The sequence below is a fragment of the Etheostoma spectabile genome, chromosome 16, assembly GCF_008692095.1.
Source record: "Etheostoma spectabile isolate EspeVRDwgs_2016 chromosome 16, UIUC_Espe_1.0, whole genome shotgun sequence".
Classification (NCBI taxonomy): Eukaryota; Metazoa; Chordata; class Actinopteri; order Perciformes; family Percidae; genus Etheostoma; species Etheostoma spectabile.
The window spans coordinates 13,154,477-13,171,839 of NC_045748.1; the positions used below are offsets into that span (position 1 = coordinate 13,154,477).

Below are 17,363 nucleotides of genomic sequence, written 5' to 3' on the forward strand. Positions count from 1 at the left end.
TTGCTGAATGAATGTTGCAATTTAATTCCTATTCAAAGACAGGCATGTGCGCTTTGGTTCGTAATTATGAGGAGCCATTCTGTCAACGTGACGCTTTCGCAAGGCAAATGCAAAAGTAAGAAAGACCTCCTCCTCCGTTTGATGTTGCTCCAGATGCCACTGGGCTGCTGTCCCTTCCCATATGAGTAGCCTGCTCTAAGTGGAAAGTTATCGGTCGCTTCTTCTTTTTTCTTCTCTGGTTTTGATATAAATGATAGAATCATGGTGGAAAGAATTAGGCAAGTGACATTACAAATTCCAGGGGTCTGCGTTCTTCCTTTCACCGTCTGTGTGAATGGGAGAGGCGTTCAAAGCCAAGGTGCTGTTAGAGAGGAAAGATGAAGCGTTTCTTTGTTTCTCTGTCCGGCTCCTGGCAGATACTGAGCTGTCTCTGTGCCAGGATAATAATGTGAGCGCTCTGTCAAGTGGAGTTTTGCACTGGAATTTAGAACAATATGTTGAAGGCAAATAAATAGATACATAGTGAGAAAAGGAAGTTGTGGAGTGATATTTACTCAGTTGTCCTAGATGTGATATGTTTGTTTCATGATTTTAAGCAGATTGAAGCGTTTTTACATGACTTATGAGATGCGATTTGATTTAATCCGATCATCTTTGATGTCGAGGCAGTTGCTTGACAGGGATTTTCTTTGTCTTGTCAGCACATCCTTTGGTAGAAAGCTGTGTAGCTGACTGTCAGCCTATGGGTTTGCTCCTTCTGGATTCTGTGAAGTCACTCCTTCTCACTAATTGGCTCAATCAGCAGATCTGTCCAGTGATTTTTCGTTATCGCTGATGCAGTGTTGAATATCTTCTTCAAAGTCACTCACTCTGTCTTATCTGATCAGCAGGTTACTCTCTCTCAGGGAGAAAGGGAAAAAACCACCTCTTTCTGACGTCACACTTCACACTCAGAGCTTCCACACACCCAGTCCACTGAATAATAGGAATTCAGCCGTCTTGATTGGCTACATTTTCTCTTTGTGTGGCTTTAAAATATACTGTATGATGGTGCAAAACGGGTGGAGCCTGGTGGTTTGTGGTGTCCAGATGGTGATGAATGCAATGCAGCTTTAGCATCACATAGGCAGAATACACTTAATGGGCAAATAGCAGCAAAGTGACCTTTGTAATTTTATAGGCACATACGAGGATGTGTTTTTGTGGTACCCTTTTGCCTTTTTCTGTTTTAGTCTGAGCTATTTTCCTGTTTCTGCTTCCCTCCGCTCCAGCCTCACCATTCAACATCCCTTCTTCTGTATGTATCCACTCTTTTGTTCTCAGGTGTTGCCAGCGAACCCAGAGGAGTCGTGGCAGGTGTACAGTTCAGCCCAGGATAGTGAGGGGAGGTGTGTCTGCACTGTGGTGGCGCCCCAGCAGTCCATGTGTTCACGGGATGCCCGCACCAAACAACTGAGGCAGCTGTTAGAGAAGGTAATTACCACTTAACTCTTTAACTTATGACAATAGCAATCAAAGTCATACAATACCCAGAGTGACCGCCTTTACTCATTTCCCCGACAGTACTTCACACACAAAGACATGTGCGTATACACACGCGCGCACACACACACACGCACATTTACCCATGTTTGTGGTCTGCCTGTTGAACAAGAATAGGAATCATGCTCTAATGAGCTCCCTGGAAACCCGACAGGCATCATGGGAGGCAGCTATTGCAGCTAGGTTGTACTGCACACGTCCACTTGCAATGATGCAACCCGGCTCAATACTGACTGGAAGCTAAGGCTAACCCATTTACACAAAAGGAACATTTAAGCACATATTTTCGATCCATAAATTAAGTTCATCTCCACACAATGTAGAATAGCTGATCCCCACACAAAAATACAGACATCAACAGATTCTCCCTTAATTAGTAGATGTGTCAAGTTTCTGGAGTCTATGGATCACAACAGTTTTGGAGAAACCAAATGTCTTAACAGTATGCATTCTACACTTCCCCCGTGTGTCTGAGGCCCCTGACTAGTTGATGTCAGAATTTGTGAGTCAAGAAAGCCAAGCCAAAACAACATATTGACAGTCTGTTACGGTTTTTTTTTCTGCAACTCATGCTCATTGCTCTAATTAGACTGTATATAGAGATAGATTTCATGACTCAATCCAATGTCTCCATATGGCACCTCAGGTCCAGAACATGACCCAGTCCATCCAGGTCCTGGACCAGCGAACCCAGAGAGACCTGCAGTATGTGGAGAAGATGGAGGTCCAGCTCCGTGGCCTGGAGACCAAGTTCAGGCAGGTGGAGGAGAACCACAAGCAGAACATCGCCAAGCAATACAAGGTACGGAGCCAGATCTCCAGCCATTGACCCAACCGCCATTCTGTCATAGCTGCTCAGTTGCTCATTACACACAGCCTGACCCATTTTGTGTTTGTGTGTTTCCCACTGTGGAGATGTTTAAGTATCGACTAAACCACCATACTTGCATACCAAGAGCTCCATAATGCATGCATAATCAAAGAAGTTCAGTAATTGGATACAAAACTGAGCTGCACGAATTCATGTCCTTATTTAACACCAACTTACTTTATAAATCCATGTGCTGTAATCCTAAATTATCTTGCAAATAAGGAGTGAAATGTTGTACCACCAAGATATCTGCAGATGGGACAGACATTCTTAATCTAATCGGATTAAAGAGTAGACACAATTCTTTTGCTTCTTGAAGAATTTAGTGTCAAATCAAAATGGAATAAAGCTGTTTTGAATAACTATTTTGCAGCTAGGGTGGTGTATCATTTGACGTATTTCAAAACTCTACCGATACAAAATTTATACTTTCTTGAAAATCTTTTTTTTCATTATCGTTATGCAGATTATTGTCTCAGTTCACTGATTAACTGTTTGGCCTATAAAATAGTGAAAAGCCCAAGGTAACGTCAGCAAACGACTTGGTTTATCCGACCAACAGTCCCAGACAGAGAAAAGAAGCAAATCTCCACAAATAAACAGCTGGAGTTGAGGAATGTTGGCCATTTTTCTTGAAAAATGACTCAAACGATCAACCAATTTTTAAAATAGTTGCCAATTATTTGGCTCCCGATTGACTAATTGCATAATCGACTAATCGTTTCAGCTCTCCATTCAACAACTTAAGTTCTAAATATTGTCTTAACACAAGCAGACATACAAGAACTTTCAAAGTCAAAGAATGACTAAACAAGATTACGAATTTCACATACAAACACTTTTCAGGGAGTACCATAAAAACATTGGGGTTCAATACCCAGCCCTGTTTGCAGTTACTCACACAAATGAATAGTTTCAGTTTACATGTATTCTTACAATTAGAATGCTTCAGTGTTTGCGTCATCTTACCCGCACCAATACATTTGTGTGATCTTGTCACCGATGCATGCTCAAATACCTCATGCAACCAACCAACGCCACATTCAGTGCATGTTTGCAATCTTCTGTAACGTGTCTAAGTGCATAAGTGTGTGTGCGTGTGCGTTTGTTTGTGTGTCTTGTCAGCTTAGGTTAGCAAGCTCTAGCCCCTGTCAACAGTTTGTCATTTTCTTGCTTGCAGGGCTAACTTTAAGACATGTAAAGAGAGCCACAGAGAAGAAGAGGCAGGTCAATTCCAGATTCCCCTGAACTGGGCCACAGTACTGAGAGCATTTGGGCGTCAAAGAGTTAATTTACCTTTAGCACCATTGAGACTAAGAAAACCCCACCCTTCTCCCAAACCAACCCACTACTGATCTCTTCCTGCATGTTACTGCTGTCAAAGTTTTCCATTTAAAAGCTTTTTTAATCGTAAATACATTTATTATTATTATTATTATTATTATTATTATTATTACTATAATTATTAATTGCTGTTATTCATTTTATTTTATTTTGGCTTTTGTCTATGCATATTTGGTTACTCAACACATCTATACGTAAAACTATAGACGTAAAATTCGAAACACTTTGTTGTGTGTGACATGTAAAAGCATGTAACCCTTAATACGATGTTGCATTTTAAACGATGATGACCAATAAAGAGCTTTCCCAATTGTTGTCGGTGTACCGAGGGCTTGCTTTTTAACGGCTGGTCACTGCCAGGGACGGAGCCACTGACCCTGCCCGTCCAGCGGGCGGAGAAAATTTTCCGGGTTTGTTTGCTCAGACACACACCTGCACAGACAAAACACAGGTGTTCACACACAAACACTGAACACAGACACAAACAGGGGGGTCATCATCATGTCAGTGAAGAGGCAGGTTAGAGTGAGAGTAGTCAGGTTCAGACAGGTGTTTATTTTTTTTTATTTTCTTTTCTTTTTCTTTTATGGACAGTCTCCTTTTGTCGCGCATGACACTCAACCGAGCTTATTCTAATCCTTTCAGGCCATAAAAGCGAAAATGGAGGATATTAGACCGTTGATACCAGTGTTGGAGGAGTACAAAGCCGATGCCAAATTGGTATTGCAGTTTAAGGAGGAGGTCCAGAATCTGACGTCAGTTCTAAGCGAACTTCAGGAGGAGATGGGGGCCTATGACTACGAGGAGCTCCACAACAGAGTGTCAAATCTTGAGGAGAGACTCCGAGCATGCATGCAAAAATTAGGTAGGCACAGAAAGTTGTTGGCACACACTTTGCTTCAAACATGTGCATGCACAAACACTCCCACTGACATAAAGTATGTTGTGAGTGGCCAGAAAGAGATCCTCAGGCATATTCACACGATTCGCAACATCACAGGAACATTATGTGTGGCTGAGCTACTCGAACACTCAAATGCATATCACACAGTTTTATAACACAATTGCCATTTAGACTTTATGGTTGTATTCTGCACACGCTCGGCCTCTAACTTACTTTGCGTTTGGTATACTGTTACATTTTCAAAGTGAACCATTAGTGGAGTCCATTAGATGGCCACACATGTACTCATAGAACTGAAGTTGCATCCACAGACTTATGTACTTTTTAATGCAAAATAAACCATTGAATGGTTGTCAGAAAATCAACAACAATTCAATCATAATAAATCAATCAGCCAAACATTTCCCGGGTTAATCCCTTTAAATTGAGAATGTGCTGCTTTTCTGTTTTATGTAATTGGAAATTGAACTAATTTTGAAAAAATGTTAGTCTGACAAAACAAACTATTTGAAAACGCCAATCTGGGCTCTGAAAAATCGTCTCAGTTGTAATACACAAAACGAAACTTGTGAACCCGCATGAATCTATGCTAAAATCCCACAAAACTGGCTTCATTTAATGAAATAGATGAGGGATGTTTAAAAACATGATTAGGCATGAGGTAGGGCTGGGCGATATGGAGAGAATCAAATATCACAATATTCTTTACCAAATACCTCAATATCGATACCGCAAGAATATTGTAGTGGTGACTATTGGTGTAAATAAAAATACGGTAAATACGGTAATTGTCAGTAATATGGGTAAAATGACTAAATGGGTAAAGACAAATAATAAAACAGTTACAACAGTCTGGTAAGTTCACAAAATGACATTTCTTTACTGTAATGCAGCCTTTAGAACCCGAAAAGGACAACACTTATGCCATATCACGATACTACGATATCCAAATTTACAATATTGATACAATATCGATATCTTGCCCAGCTCTAGCATGAGGTGTTTTGCATGGTTTCACAGGTACACACAAACACACACAAATGGATAGGATACAGAGGAAGAGGGCTGTAGACAGCAAGTTCCCATCTCAGTCTTATCTTTGCTTTTAGCCCCTGTCTCATTCTCTTCACACCTCTGTCACAGTCCACAGTGCTAATAGATGCGCACCCACATCACAGTGACTAAGATATATTACAAGAGCCGAGACACTTACACATCACACATTATGGGTATATTGTGTCCCTGTTTCAAATTATTCACAGTGCAAACTGACAGAGAGATAGTGGGAAAAACTTTTGGTTACAATGCCGACTGTTCGTTTCGGACAGTCATTTTATTTAAATTGAACATGTAGAGTACACAAAGCAGACACCCAATCTCAGCTCCCCAGTGACTTTCTCTTTATCTATGCACACAGAGTTCCTTTTCCTGTTCTTTTTTTTTTTTTTTACATCTGCTGTCACTACCTTCTGAACTGGAGAAAAAGTCTTGTCTGTGTTTCCGCTTTCAGTTCAATAAACATGCCCCCTACTCACATTTGTGGTCACCCTGCCAAAGATAGAAGAGCAGAGAACTACTTCTTGTGTGTGTGTGTGTGTGTGTGTGTGTGTGTGTGTGTGTGTGTGTGTGTGTGTGTGTGTGTGTGTGTGTGTGTGTGTGTGTGTGTGCGATCAGACGAGATAAAGGCGAGGTCACCCAGTGAGGGACTGGCTCAGGCAGAACAGAGGGTGGCTATTTCTTTTATCTTCACACGATTGCAGAGGCACTCATGCATAGTGCACACAAATACACTCCACTACACTCCCGTTATGAAGATTAAATCTGCGAAGGTCACTATTAGCATTAATAAAAGCATGACAAATTAGCATCAGCGGAACAACAACGTGGGGGGGGGGGGGGTTCCCTGCAGAGCTGTCCTTCAAACTGTTTAGTGCCGGTGACGGCTGCTGGGACACAATGGCCATCGATCAAGGGGACATGCCAGCTTGCTGGGCAATAATCAAATAAATAAATCACTCTGTGTCGTGCCCCAGCAACTTGGTGGCACAGTGAGCGTCAGACAGATCCAATCCCTTCACACCGAAACGCTGATGAATGGAGTCGGAAAGTCCTACCGGCACATAAACCTCTCTGACACCTGTCTTGCAAATGTTGTTCTCACCTTCCATTTTCTCTGTCGAGTATAAATTACTGATAACTTTAGTCAGTACAATGTTATAATAACTGTTAAAAGTTACACCCAGAACCACAAAACCATCGCCCAGATTGAAATAAACCAAAACTATCCTTTGAAAACAAATATTCCTTTCTAAATCCTTACATTTCTGGGCATAGGCTGTTGCAGTTTCTGTTATATTTGGCTTTAGTTCTCATCAGTTTTTCCCTTGCTCTGCTTTGGCCTTGGCAAATTCAGGTCAAAAGGGGATTAGACCCTGTGTGCATCTCCAGAATGCAGATCCATCAGCGGGTTCCCCTGCAGCCTGCAATAGTAGTGTGATCTAAAGATAGAGGGTGTGATTAGAGAAAATTAATAAATAAATAAATGCCTGATGTATTATTGCAGTCTCTAATCCCACTGAGGGTTACATAAGGGACTTAACCCCCACTAGAAATAGTAGATGCTGCTCATGTGACCATGTGTTTGTCTCCCAGTGTGCAGCTGAGGTGTGATGCCCACACATACTCGAAGCACGACATATGTGGCAAACACACAAACACATATGCAACATTTTCATTATGTGGGAGAAAGAAATTTGACCAGATAAGATGATGGAGTTTGACAGATAACTGTATGAGACTAGCAGAGGAAATGTAAATCAAATGTGTATTGTGTGACTTTAAAGTGAAATGACATTTCACAGCCATTAAGAGCAAGACGGATGATACAAAGAAAGGGGGATGATGAGTGTTATAGTGAGGGGTTAATGGATGCAACACCTCACTGAGAAAGATGTTAATGAAACCTAAAATGAGCCATCGTCACAGTCCCACTCTTTAAATTAGCATGTCAGAACGACTCATTACACCCATACGTACATAAAATGAACTAGTCAAAATCTTCTAATGGACTAACAGCCTATTTCTGAATGAATGGATGTGCTGCAGTGGCGTTGTGACGGGTTGTTATTTGGAAAAAAAAACATGTCTAATTTCTTCATTAGTCAGGGAGGGACACATAACCCAGTGTTAGTTTTGTCAAATTTACATTAACACCTCTTTCAACACTAATTAACACTACAGCAGTTTACAAGCAGCACACTGCAGCAGAATACACAGAGGCTCTCCCTTTCCTATTCCCTCTTTTTCTCACTTTCTCACACGTCCACACAGAGATAGTAAAACAGGCATTAGCATGTGTAAACTGAATAACAAGCGCCTCGTGTACAGTATAGCATGCTTAGAGAGAGGCAACAAGTTAGACATCGACATCGCTCAATCTTCAGGCAAACCCATTTGGATTTAGAGTAAATCAAAGTGAATCCCCTATAATAGATTTTTAATTAGTCTAAATACCCAAATGGGTTTTGCTCTGGATGTTCCCGTCTCACTTCTTTCCCTTGCAGCATGTGGCAAGCTGACAGGCGTCAGTGATCCCATCACCATCAAGACGTCTGGATCCAGGTTCGGTTCCTGGATGACCGACCCTCTGGCTCCTGAAGGAGATACGCGGGTATGTACCGCTGCACACAGTCACTCAAAGCATGGGAGTCATCTCTTAATAGGATGTTGAATGTACGGCTGGGCATCGGACTGTCAGTTCCATAAGCTGCCATGGAATCAGTTAAAGTCATAATTAAAAAAAAAAGTCTTTATATAAAAAAAATCAAACAGGATTTGGAATTAAATCGTTTTGGTGTACTGAACCTTTGGTATCCTATCCATACTACTTGTGGAAAATGTAAAATGATAGCCAGTCCTATTCTCAAAGCTGCTATAAAAACTATTTTCATATAAAATTATCACCCAACTATGAAATTCCCCTCAGCTGTAGGGAGCATTTTGCTGTCTTTCAGCTTATAGTTTTGGCTCCACAGCACACACCCTACCCTACACCAAAGAGCAGACAAAGTTAGCGACTAGCTGATGAACATTTAGAGACTAAAGAGACAGACACTTCCTTAAGGAGTTGGCAGATAACAGACCTGAGCTACAGGTAGAAGGAGAGTGAAGATTACTTTTAACAGGTGGCCAGAAACATGATTCCAAATGAATGCTTAATTTTGCTGCATGTCTACTAGATGTATAAAGTAGGAAACTGTTTGCTTACATGTTTGCAACATCAGCTTTGTAAAGTGATATATGTATATTTCAGTGTTGCTGCAATTTGGCCAAACAAATCAATTAATGCAAGTTCCCACATGTTATATGATCCTCTAGGTTTTACAATGTTGTAATATCCAGATCAGATAAAGCATTGTTTGTGATTTCTGATTCAGTTTATCATTACACCTAAGTGTTTTTACAAATCAGCCTAGCACTTACAGTGTTGTTTAACGTACTCTGATCATAGTTACAATAATTTGTGACACAAGTTGTGACATACATATTGTCACATATTAAATGCAGTTCATAAACCTAGTTTTTCCTCTGTCCATGCCACACATAAAACAAACCAAAAAAACATACAATTGCACTGCAACCATGTTGGTTCATTGATTATTATTAATTATTTTTTAAGCAATGATTCACTGGTTTGACCTTATTCAATGCGTTGGGTGAACAACACAAGCAATTTGAGTAATTTGAGATTGGGAAATTGTGATAATCTGCAGAGTAATCTTGATAATAATGATCCTAAAGCAATCACACTGGCTGTAAACATATAATGCTGATGTACCTGAAACACAAACCAGACCTTAAGGTAAGAGCTGGCCTTGATTATAGGTGAAGGTCAACTCTCGCTGGGAAATTTAATAACGGTCTGTGTTAATTGGTCACTGTCCTTTTATCAGCGGATTGCATCTGATTTCCCTCTGACTGTGCGGAGTGGGGCTTCCATTGGCTCAATAAATGGGTTTGCTTTCATTAGTAAAAAAAAGCATTCAAATCAAATGCCAGGGATAAATCTATGTGGTACGAACAGGAAGTTGCCCAGTGGACAAGGAGCTGGCAATGAATACCGTTCATTTGTCGGCTACATGCTCTTTGTGCACCTGCTTTATGAGACACATTAATAAGAGACAGAACTCTCATTATGGCAGGAAACTGGGACACAGACTTGAGAAGAACCTGCAGCATACAGTACAGTAGCTTTGTAAATCTGCAGTTTGCTTCCTTAAGGGTAATTGTCATAACAACACAGGTTGTATAATGTGTATATTAAAAAATCCTCAGCAGCAAGGGTTACTGCTGACTAACATTATATTAAGCATACTGTAAAAGGAACTTTTTTGTGGAAACTAATGAATTTTGAACAGAACACAAAAGGTGGGCTGTGTTATCAAAGGGTAGAGAAAGAAGAATGAATGTAATTGATAGGAGCAGACAGTTCTGCTCCATTTCTTTTTATCTTGAGGTTTCCATACCTTGGCTTTTTTTTTCTGGGCCCTTGGAGACCTGCTTCCTTCATATGAATCATTTTTAAGTCACTCACAGCAGCTCATGGAAGCAGGTAGGGGAAGGGCTTCAGGTGTCTCAGTCCCTCTGAGACTCGGGAAGTGTTTGAGCCTCTAGCAGCTCCGGAGTAAGAGCTCTCTGCCCACCACCGCAGGGGCCAACAGGAAGCAGTATGGAAGCAGCTGAGACAGGTCTTTTCATCTGGAATGATGGGCATCATCCCTGCAGGGCCTAGCTCATGCCACCCTGGGGCTTGTTTGTATTCAGAAGCTGCTGGATCTCAGCTATGTCTGCTCCTTGAGAAAGTCTCAGCGCTAACTTAATTGGGATGCTTGTTGAGGGTGTGATTTGATTTGTTCTGTGTGTCTGCATAAAAGACTCTGATTTATTGTAGACACACTGACGGATGATGAGGATAGGGGGTTTCTGTCTCTGAGGTGAGTCTAATGCAAATACTTTTTGTATTCTTGTCATGATGTTTAGGTCTGGTACATGGATGGCTACCACAACAACCGCTTCGTGCGGGAGTACAAGTCGATGCAGGACTTCATGACGTCAGACAACTTCACTTCCCACCGGCTGCCCCACCCATGGTCGGGAACAGGTCAGGTGGTCTACAATGGCTCCATCTACTTCAACAAGTTCCAGAGCCATGTCATCATCAAGTTCGACTTCCGCACCTCTTCCATCAGCAAGTCCCGGCAACTCGACTACGCCGGCTTCAACAATGCGTATCACTACGCCTGGGGCGGCCACTCCGACATCGACCTGATGGTGGACGAGGGAGGCCTGTGGGCTGTCTATGCCACCAACCAGAACGCCGGCAACATTGTCCTCAGCAAGCTGAACCCCAACACGCTGCAGATCATCAAGAGCTGGACCACCAACCACCCCAAAAGGAGTGCCGGCGAGTCTTTTATGATCTGCGGCACGCTCTATGTCACCAATGGCTACTCAGGAGGCACTAAGGTGTACTACGCCTACTCCACTAACTCCTCTACTTACGAGTACATCGACATTGCCTTCCAGAACAAGTACTCGCATATCTCCATGCTGGACTACAACCCGCGTGACCGAGCCCTCTATGCCTGGAACAATGGCCACCAGGTCCTCTACAATGTCACACTGTTCCACGTTATCCGCTCAGAAGAGCTGTAACCACGGAAAATGGATTACATACATAAATACATATTGTCTGTGTAGAAAGCTCCCTATATAGCCTACAAGAATATATCTGCGAAAGAAAAAAAAAGACTCTATAGCAAGATCATTCTATTTATATTATCAAATAACTTTTACTGAGAGACTGCATCAGCAGTGAATGCAACTTGGATTGAATGTGAATATACATGCCACTGAAAACTAAATCGAAAATTGAAGGGTTTCATTCCAAAATGTGATATATTTGTAACAAAAAATAAATGCTTTATCAGTTAATATCACAATATCACAGGTGATTGTTAATTAAAAAAAAACAGAACTGTTTTGTAAATAAAAGGTCTTAATATAACTAAAAGTTAACCATAGTAGACTTTATTTTACTAGTTGCCATCATTTTGGAGGTATTTCATTTTGGAATGAAACTCTTTAATTGTTTGCTGAATAGAAAATGATTGTAAAAGTAGACTAATATATCAGATTAAAAAAAAGAATAATAATAACAGATGCCAAAAAAAGAACTCATCACGCCTTTTTTTTTTATATCATGGATATATCGTGCGGCTCCAGTTCTTCTGTAGAAATCCTCCCGGCTGAACTTTTCTTTTGGTCATTGGGGGTCCTGAAACCAAGACTGTTGATAATAAACTGTTGGATCCCCAGGCCCCATGGACAGACAGAAAAGTGGAGGGTCACTCTAGTCAGAAGACCTGATAGCCTAATGGGTGCGGTCAGTCTTATCATTTTTATCAAGTACAGTAGCAAATCAAAAGTCTGTAGAGAAACTACTATAACGACATCCACTAAAAGACCTGAAGGCACTGACTGTTGACAGCGCTGTTGTTTGAGATGATTTTTTCCGTGTTAGTGACTTTGTGTGAAAAAAGCCTTTCTTTGCATGAGTGTTTTCTATCACTCCGGTCTGCTCTTCTGAATGTCTTTTGCTGTATACTATTTCAAAAAAAAAAAAGGAGGGAGGGATGGGGAACAAGGTAGAATACCTTTGGGATTTGAGGAAATGCAACAAAAAAAAAAGATTTTCCTGCCACCCTTTCTAATTGGTTCTTGTTTTCTTTCTTTCTTTTTTCTTTGCAATCAGTTTCTTTTTTCAAATGTTCTTGTATCATTGTGACTGTTGGCACCGGTTTTGCCTCTCTGTATTTGTTTATTTGGACTGTGTGGGATGAATCGATCTAGCACACATCCCATCCGAAGGAAAAAAAAGAAGAAGAAAAAAAACAGAATGTATCGAGTATTGTATCCTGGGAACCTGGTCCTCCGATCTTCAATTCACATCATGCGACTGTAGTAGGGAGTTTTGTTTTCTTTTTTTATAGAGGATAATCCTGTCTTATGTCATGCCCCCCCCCCACCCCACTGCTAGTGAAGGATAATGCTGTTTAAATGTATACTCTTGCAGAGGACAAAAGCTTTTCACTCTTTTTGTGCTTTGCTGGACGTGTTGTATCTGAGATGAGATAGTTAATGATTCGTGTCAATAAAACAGAGAAATCTGACGCTCGGATTGTTGCCTTAAAAAAGCTACAAGCCGCCATGTTACGGTACACTAAGTGCATGGAGATTACTTCTTTTTTTTTTTTTTTTTAATGCTCTTAATACCTGCCTTTTGGGTTCTCCTTCATTACGAATGCACAGAGAGGTCACTTTGTTTGTTTGTTGACTTGGGAAAAGATTAAGCATTTACAGACAGGATCTTTAGAATACTTAAAGCGAGGCTTCGTAGCATTTTCAAACATAACACCAACATTCTTTCTTTTACCAATCAGAAGTTGCATTCATAACCCATAAAACTTACTGTTGCTCAGTTCGCTGCACTCAGGGACATAGGTGTCTTCATAATATTTTAAGCCCTTGGACTACAGACATTGAAATTAAGGAAAAACTCACTCAGGAGCAGCGCAACTCATTTCCCAAACGTGAAGAAGATTCGGGAGGTACTTTGATGAATTATTTAATGAACACACAATTGAGGAAATAATTTAGTCAGGCAGTACAGTTGGTTTTATTTGTGTGTGTTATCATGTCGTGCCGGCCCAACTCTCTGAAATTTCTGTCTTCCTGAAGTTGTATTTAAACTCCTCCTGGAGGCGTTACGTTTAGCTGAACTATCAATGTAAACAAAGATATTGCAAGTGCCTAAAACACAAATACTCAAGCCTAACCTCTCTCTCTCTCTCTCTGGGAAGTAGGCAATGCAAAAGTGTCCGGTCCTGAAACAAAACATTTCCTTATCATGCAGCTGCCTAGATTCCCTGAATTTAAGGCACAAAGTTGAAGTACTCCTCTGCTTGGAAAGGGTATGAGTTTAAGTTGGACACTGACTTTAATGAGACTGTCTCAACTTACATAGGATGAGTTTGTTAGCTGGAAGTTACACCACAGTTTTGAAGGTCCTTCCCTCCCTTTACAATATGCCACACTGCCAAATGGTGACTTTTTGTTATTGCTAACAATTTTGCAAGAAAAAAAAGCATTCTCCCGTGAGAAGACGAGCAGCAAAGCCACTCTCTGGACACGCATACTCTCCGATCACCAGTTTTTGTTTGAAATAAAATCTTGAGAAGTATCTATTCTGTAGTTTATACTTCCGTTCGGAGACGGAGAAGTCTGAGTTTTTACTCTGACAGGATTCCGGTGCAATTTTGGCCTGGTAATAGTGCACCTCTGGGTCTATTCTGTTGCCCCAGGGGCCCGGGTCAGTCCTATAGGGGTCTGACATGTCTCCTACCGGCGCTTCTCCTCCTGTTGTTCCTTCTCCTTCCTTTACCTCAGCACACAGTCCTCCGTCCTCCTCCACAGCAGCAGAGGGGTCTCCTCCCAGCTCGAGGTCTCCTCCGGCTGACTGCTCCACTTCTCCTCCCCCATCCTCCACAGCAACAGATGTAGTAGGCGGCTCTCTGTTGTCTTCACTGGGCAGCACGGAGGCTTGTTAATCTGCTTGTCGCTGCCGATGCTGCTCGTAGGCTTAGTAGAAATGTCGAAACTTGATTCTGTTTAATTCTTTTTTGTTTCTACAGCTAAATTGAAAGGCTAGCCCACTCTCCTGAAAGCCCGCTCACCATGCTACAGCTAAGTGATTTGTGCTTTAAAGAATTACAAAACGCAGATGTACTTTGTTTGACGGTGCACTACTGCGCTTACAGCCGGCGGCATTGTGGGACCTAGCTGGACCGGACCCTGGCCTGATATTGTTCATGGTGGCGGTGTTGCAAATCTCTAATATTATAACCTCTTCTAGTGAGCACCTGCTACTCGGTCGGAGGCCCATGCATTACGGATGCATTGCTCTGGGGTTTGCTGCTACAACCCTATTTGATCTAGTATGAGTGTAATGAGTATATAGTGTCTAATGCTGCCACTTGGGCCACAATGGCTGCTGTTCATTAGAAGATACACAGGCTCTCTTTGAGGTTTTACAAACACAGAAATCATCTGAGCTTGTGAAGTTTAGAAGCTATTAGAGTTTTACAGTATTATTTTTTTTACAGTATTACTATTTTTTATTTGCTTCTATCACCGAAATAGTCATTAGATAACAAATACCTTTAGATTATTTGGTTTTCTTAGTTAATTAGTTGCTAAACCATTCTTTAAAATCACAAGGATTATATCTGTCATCATCTAACAGTGTTTTAACTGGGGGAAAAAAACTACTTGTGTTTCCAACACTTGACATTCATTTAGTATCTTGTGATGTCTTCTCATTAAGGCAAAACTGTCCACTTTTTGCTCACTTAACAATTTCCCTTTGTCTTTGTTCTTTTGTCTGTTTCACTTACCCCCACCGCCGCCCTTTTTTTCCCCTCCAGCCAGTCTATCTTTCCCGCTCTTTCTTGCTCCCACTGCCTCCTAGTCCTCTGATCTTTCAATCGATGAATAAATGATTGCTTCTATTTTCAGTGTTCACTGTGTTTCACTGAGTGCTTGGCCAACACAAGCTGCTTTCCTCCCCAGAAAGAGTTAGAGACAGGATTTGGGAGACAGATTCACACACAGAGAGAAACATGTTCGGCGGAAGGTCTCGCAGCGTATGACACAATGAGTTGTCAGTCGGGAGCTGAATATATTTGCATCTTTATCCGGTGATTGGCGCATCAAGAGACGTTGCAGCACTCCCTCTAGTCCCAGTCTTCCCCAGCCCCAACACACACATATGCCTGAGAACCTGAGAACCTGACAGTTGTATTTATTTGATTTCATCATTTTAAACGCTGGTTCTCTCTTTTCGTTTCCGCATCACTGTCTTGTTTACTCCAGACCTAAAATAGGTGCACTAGGCTAATTATCTTGTGCATACTTGCCCTCTAAATGCCTCGACTACTGCTGCACCACTTCTGGGTGTACAGGACGGACACAGTGAGAGGTTTCACCTTGCTATGGGGTGCATCATTCCCCCAAGGACAAAACCACTTATCAGTGATAAAAGCTTAGTGTGTATGTGCCAACAGGAGTGTTGCTAAAGTGTTACATAGCACTGCAATGTGCACTCTATATTGCTGAAAAACACGTGAAGGTATGTTGTCACAATTGTAGACTTTTCCTGATATCATAGTACATAATTTACCTTTGAAACTTGTCTGTATCAATGACGTTTAATTCACGGGGTTGTTCCGTCACTTTCTGCTTTTTTTGTGTTGGCATTCTAAACTCCGGTCAATTGCTTCTCAGATCTCTGCGGGGTGAAAAACTAGCCAGACTATCTGAGTTTTCCCTTGCACGGGTAAAACATCTTTCGAACCTATACATGTTCCATCAAAACAAGCACACCGTTGAATCATCCACATGACGCAGTTCTTCGGCGATTGCGCACCACCCCCAGTCCTCCTCCACGTAGTTGCTTGTAGCCAAGGAGGACACAGAGGATTAAACAAACATGATGGCTTCTTCAGGAAAGGTAATTATTTTCTGTTTTCTGCGCACAAAAGTTGCCGGACTGCACCATTTTAGAAACATAGCATACTGAGGAGTAAAGAGAGAGTTTTGTTGAGATGATACCCTTAATTAGTTTTGTATCAATGCATTTGGCAATGGCTTGAATGTAACAGACGTTCATTAATATAAAAGAGTTGCACACTATAGCTTTAACATAATTAATTTGTGCTTCTGCCTTTGTGTGTATGTGTGTGTGTGTGTGCGTGCGTGCGTGTGTGTGTTTTGAGGTTGTTGTTTTTTCTTTCAATATAATCCTTGTTGCTAATCAGATTTCTTAAAATCTCTGAGCAGAGCCTTTTTTGCTAAATCTAATTTTGTCTGACAGAATGAATGCCCACAAAATTACCTATTGATTTCACACGTCTGACCATCTGAATGAATACCGACCACGATGAGCTTCACTAGATTACCATGCTTTTATGCATGCACGTAGACACACACATGGATGCAAATACCTGCATCTTTTGGTCATATTAAATCAAGATTTAATTAATGACATTTCCCATTTTTAACCCGCTGCCTTTGACCTAAATGGTTTATTCAGAGATGCAGCTTTGATCGCTACAGATCAAAACCTGCATTTATATGTTGGTACCAAGCACTTGACTTGAAAGGTCAGACAATCTGCCAATTGCTAAATTTGAATGATACTACTGCAGTATTGCAACTATCCCTTGCTTTTAGTTGGAATAATTCCAATAAAAGTGCAATTTAATTTAGAAGTTGCAAACACACTTGGCTTGGTTATCCCTTATGTTCTGCAATCCACAAAATAGTTAAGATTTCATTTAAGATTTAAAAAATGTGATTAGTCCCTTGGAGTCAAGAGAACCATAGCGGTAAATAACATTTTCCACGGCCTAGGACCCACCCAGCACTCAAGCAATTACTGAGCCCTTTGGAATTTAATGCAAGGTGACACATACTGACAGTTTCTCAAACACACTCTTTTTACTGTTCTACTAGACATTTTCCATTCAGATTCATCACAATAGCAGTGGAACAAAACTGAAATAAAGCCTATAGGTCTCATGT

General features: G+C 41.2%; 1 protein-coding gene and 1 long non-coding RNA gene across 3 annotated transcripts in view; both read left to right on the plus strand.

Annotated features, from left to right (window-relative positions):
• olfm1b (olfactomedin 1b) overlaps positions 1–12,892 on the plus strand; it is an 18,697-nt gene extending 5,805 nt beyond the window's left edge. For both annotated transcript variants that reach the window (XM_032539615.1, XM_032539614.1), the window contains exons 2-6: positions 1,324–1,473; positions 2,189–2,344; positions 4,403–4,622; positions 8,225–8,331; positions 10,701–12,892. In XM_032539615.1, coding sequence (XP_032395506.1) covers positions 1,324–1,473; positions 2,189–2,344; positions 4,403–4,622; positions 8,225–8,331; positions 10,701–11,375 — 1,308 coding nt within the window. In that variant the 3' untranslated portion in view covers positions 11,376–12,892. The remainder of the gene's footprint in view (positions 1–1,323; positions 1,474–2,188; positions 2,345–4,402; positions 4,623–8,224; positions 8,332–10,700) is intronic.
• Positions 4,630–6,559, plus strand: LOC116704276 (uncharacterized). Its single transcript, XR_004335645.1, has 2 exons — positions 4,630–5,322; positions 5,661–6,559. It is a non-coding gene; the product is annotated as an uncharacterized LOC116704276 (long non-coding RNA).
• Positions 12,893–17,363: the final 4,471 nt, after the last annotated feature.